The sequence below is a fragment of the Austrofundulus limnaeus genome, unplaced genomic scaffold, assembly GCF_001266775.1.
Source record: "Austrofundulus limnaeus strain Quisiro unplaced genomic scaffold, Austrofundulus_limnaeus-1.0 Scaffold114, whole genome shotgun sequence".
Lineage (NCBI taxonomy): Eukaryota > Metazoa > Chordata > Actinopteri > Cyprinodontiformes > Rivulidae > Austrofundulus > Austrofundulus limnaeus.
Window position 1 is genome coordinate 498,766 of NW_013952516.1, and position 3,047 is coordinate 501,812.

The window sequence follows — 3,047 nt, forward strand, 5'->3', positions numbered from 1 at the left end:
ATTATTCCAAACTAAACTAATTGATCTTAAAGTGTTGCTTCAGGTGCTTTCATCATTCCTTACCTGACCATGGTGCTCCGGTGTGGCATTCCTCTGCTCTTCATGGAGTTTGTTATTGGGCAGTAAACTCGTCTAGGACCAATGCATGCCATCACCAAGATCTGCCCCCTATTAAAAGGTGAGTGACTCCTCTTATGGGAATGAACATCAGACAGAATCATCTTTTTTACCCTCATGTAGAAATCAATTAATTCAAATATGCGCAGAAAACTGATTCTTATTCTCTCTTAAGTGGACGTCTCACCCATCAACAATTATTAATTATAAAAATGGTTTCAATATTATACTAAACACTATTTTTTTCCTTTCTTCTTTACAAAACAAGATAATCTATCCAGTCAAAATATTTTTCACTTTATTTATCACTCATTTTCTTCTGGTTAATTCTCTGTACTAAATAAGAGCCACAAACAGATTTGTTTTCCTGGATTATTTTACTGTTCAACTTATTTTTGGTTTGCAGTAATGTGATCACCAGTCACACACACTCACATTTAAATTTCTGCTTGAATCCACCTTCTTAGTTATTTCATTTTCTGCATCTGGGCGTCCAAAGAGGTGGAAAGGAAAAAATATTTTTGGAATGATTTTGTCTTCTCTGTTTTGTTTTTAGTTTGTTTGATCAGAAAGATGCATAAAGTGAAAGATTCTTATCTGAGGCTGACTTTTTGCCATCTATCTTAGATTAATTGAACCGCACCTGCAACTATCATCCAGGGTCTAAAATAACTGATGATAAATAATGTTTTTATTATATTTATTAGACAATAACATATTTTATTTCTGAGTGTTGCCTGTCACTTTGCCCWCCGTCCCTCTACGTATCACTCTGCAGGTGTGGCTCTGGCCACTGTTGTCATCTCCRTTGTGTTTTCCACCTACTATAACGTCCTCATGAGCTGGGCCCTTTATTATCTGTTCAGCTCATTCGGAGCCGCTCTACCCTGGGCGTCTTGCAACAGCACCTGGGTYGTTACTGAAAACTGCTCCAGTGGTTTCCCCGGAAATGCCTTTCACCTGCAATCTCCAAGCCAGCAGTTTTTCCATTGAGAACATTCTCAGGACCTTATGATTGATTGACGTGTTTACACCTTTTAAAYCTCGTCTTTATCTTTAATAATGAAAGCTTTCCTCAGCTTTTTGACACACAAATGATCCCATCTGTTTGCATCTTTCTAGTCACAAGCTTCTAGAGAAGACTAATGGCATTGAAGAAGTCACAGGCCTCCGCTGGGAACTATTTGGCTATCTTCTTATTACCTGGGCCATCATTTATTTATGCATATGRGAGTCAGATCAGCTGGGAAGGTGAGTACAGCGGCTGTTTGTCTGTGTGTGTAYGCTTCATCAAAACTATTATTCATGCAAAAAAAATAATTGATCATAAAACAATATTTTCAGGGAGAAGCGGTGGTAATATACTTGAGAAAAAGCACATTTAATTGCACACATCCTTCATTTTTACTTGTTTGTGTCGTATAGGTTGTGTATTTTACTGCAGTGTTTCCGTACTTCATCCTGTTTGCTCTGCTCATCAATAACGTGCAGCTAAAGAGGGTGTCCTGTATTTTGTGACACCCGTTTGGAGCAAACTGTTTGAAGTGAAGGTGAGAAAACAACACACAGACTGATTATAATGACGCTAGTGTAAGCTGGTACAAAAACAGTTTAAACTTGATTACATGTTGCTATTTTGTGAAATAAATACTGTCAGTTTTATACTTATTTTGCCTCTTTTTATCAAAACACAAACATTTAATACACCTATGTATATTAGATTGAAGCATTTCTTGTCAAAATATAGTTTTTTGTGTCAGAAGAAATGAAAAAAAACTTTAGATAGGTTGAGGAGTTCTGTGAAAAGATTATAGACAAATAATGTCTTACCTGTTGCAGATAGCTCTTAACAATAAAAAAATACTTTATTTGGATGTATAGAAATGGTTTCCAAAGGCTTTAAAACTAAACTAAATAAAACTGCTAATAAAATAAAAAGTTATTTTTCATTTTCTCTTCGATCGTAACAGGTTTGGATTAATGCAGCGGCCCACGTGTTTAATTCACTTGGAATTGCATTTGGCTCGATGATTTCAATGGCAAGTTATGACAAGTTCAACAACAACATTTTCAGGTAAAAATTGAATTTTTTTGTTGTTTTGAAAATCAGTTTTATGCCTTCAACTTTTAAGTTGAGTGAGTTTTTACATTGCTCTTGTGATTTCAGGGATGTGACCAACTCGTTCAGTATCCTGRCTGGATTTGTGATCTTCTCAGCTGCTGGCTACATGGCTCACATTCATCATCTCCCAGTGGAGAACATAGCTGCAGATGGTGAGATTCAACARTTCTTTCCTTTGAAAGTTTTTACTCTGACCTGACTGGCTTCATTATGTTTAAATGTTGCACATTTAGTCGCTGTGAGGAGCTGTGTTTAGTTTAATTTGCCTCTCGAGTATTCCTTTTGTTTGTTTCGCATTTTAGGTTAGAACAGATTTTTGTTCTTCACAGATCTTTATAGTTAAACTTTCATGTGAAATGTTGATTTTCCTCATAAGAAGCAGCATCACTCAGAGCCAGCAGCTGTTTAATATTTCAGTGTCAGGAGAGTTTTCTAAAGGTTAAAAACTGTAATTGTTGACATGTTTAGACTTACCCCAGCTGTGCAAACAGTGTCAGCACAAGTTGTTTGTGTTGTTGGTTTACAGCAAGACAGTTCTGGTTCTGAACCTGCTGGGTCTAGCTTCTGGAAACAGTTACAGTGAAAAAAAAATTGTTTGAGTTTTGAAGTCCAGAAAGAAATGTGTCCCACACTCAGAATTGGTTACCATGATCACTAATTAAACCAGCCTGTTGTTAAAACGATGAATATTTAAGTCCAGGTTCCTTCTTTCCATCCATCCATCCATCCATCCATCCATTTTCTTCCCCCTATCCGGGGTCGGGTCGCGGGGGCAGCAGCTTCAGAAGGGAGCCCCAGACCTCCCTCC

The 3,047-nt window shown here is 37.2% G+C and overlaps 1 protein-coding gene across 1 annotated transcript in view; it reads left to right on the forward strand.

Moving 5' to 3' along the window:
• Nucleotides 1-3,047, forward strand: part of LOC106521652 (sodium- and chloride-dependent GABA transporter ine) — a 5,522-nt gene that overhangs the window by 250 nt on the left and 2,225 nt on the right. Inside the window, 8 exon segments of the mRNA XM_074559749.1 lie at nt 44-178; nt 896-1,103; nt 1,237-1,343; nt 1,346-1,368; nt 1,543-1,606; nt 1,609-1,667; nt 2,088-2,191; nt 2,285-2,391. Of these exon segments, the coding sequence (XP_074415850.1) occupies nt 44-178; nt 896-1,103; nt 1,237-1,343; nt 1,346-1,368; nt 1,543-1,606; nt 1,609-1,667; nt 2,088-2,191; nt 2,285-2,391 (807 nt within the window).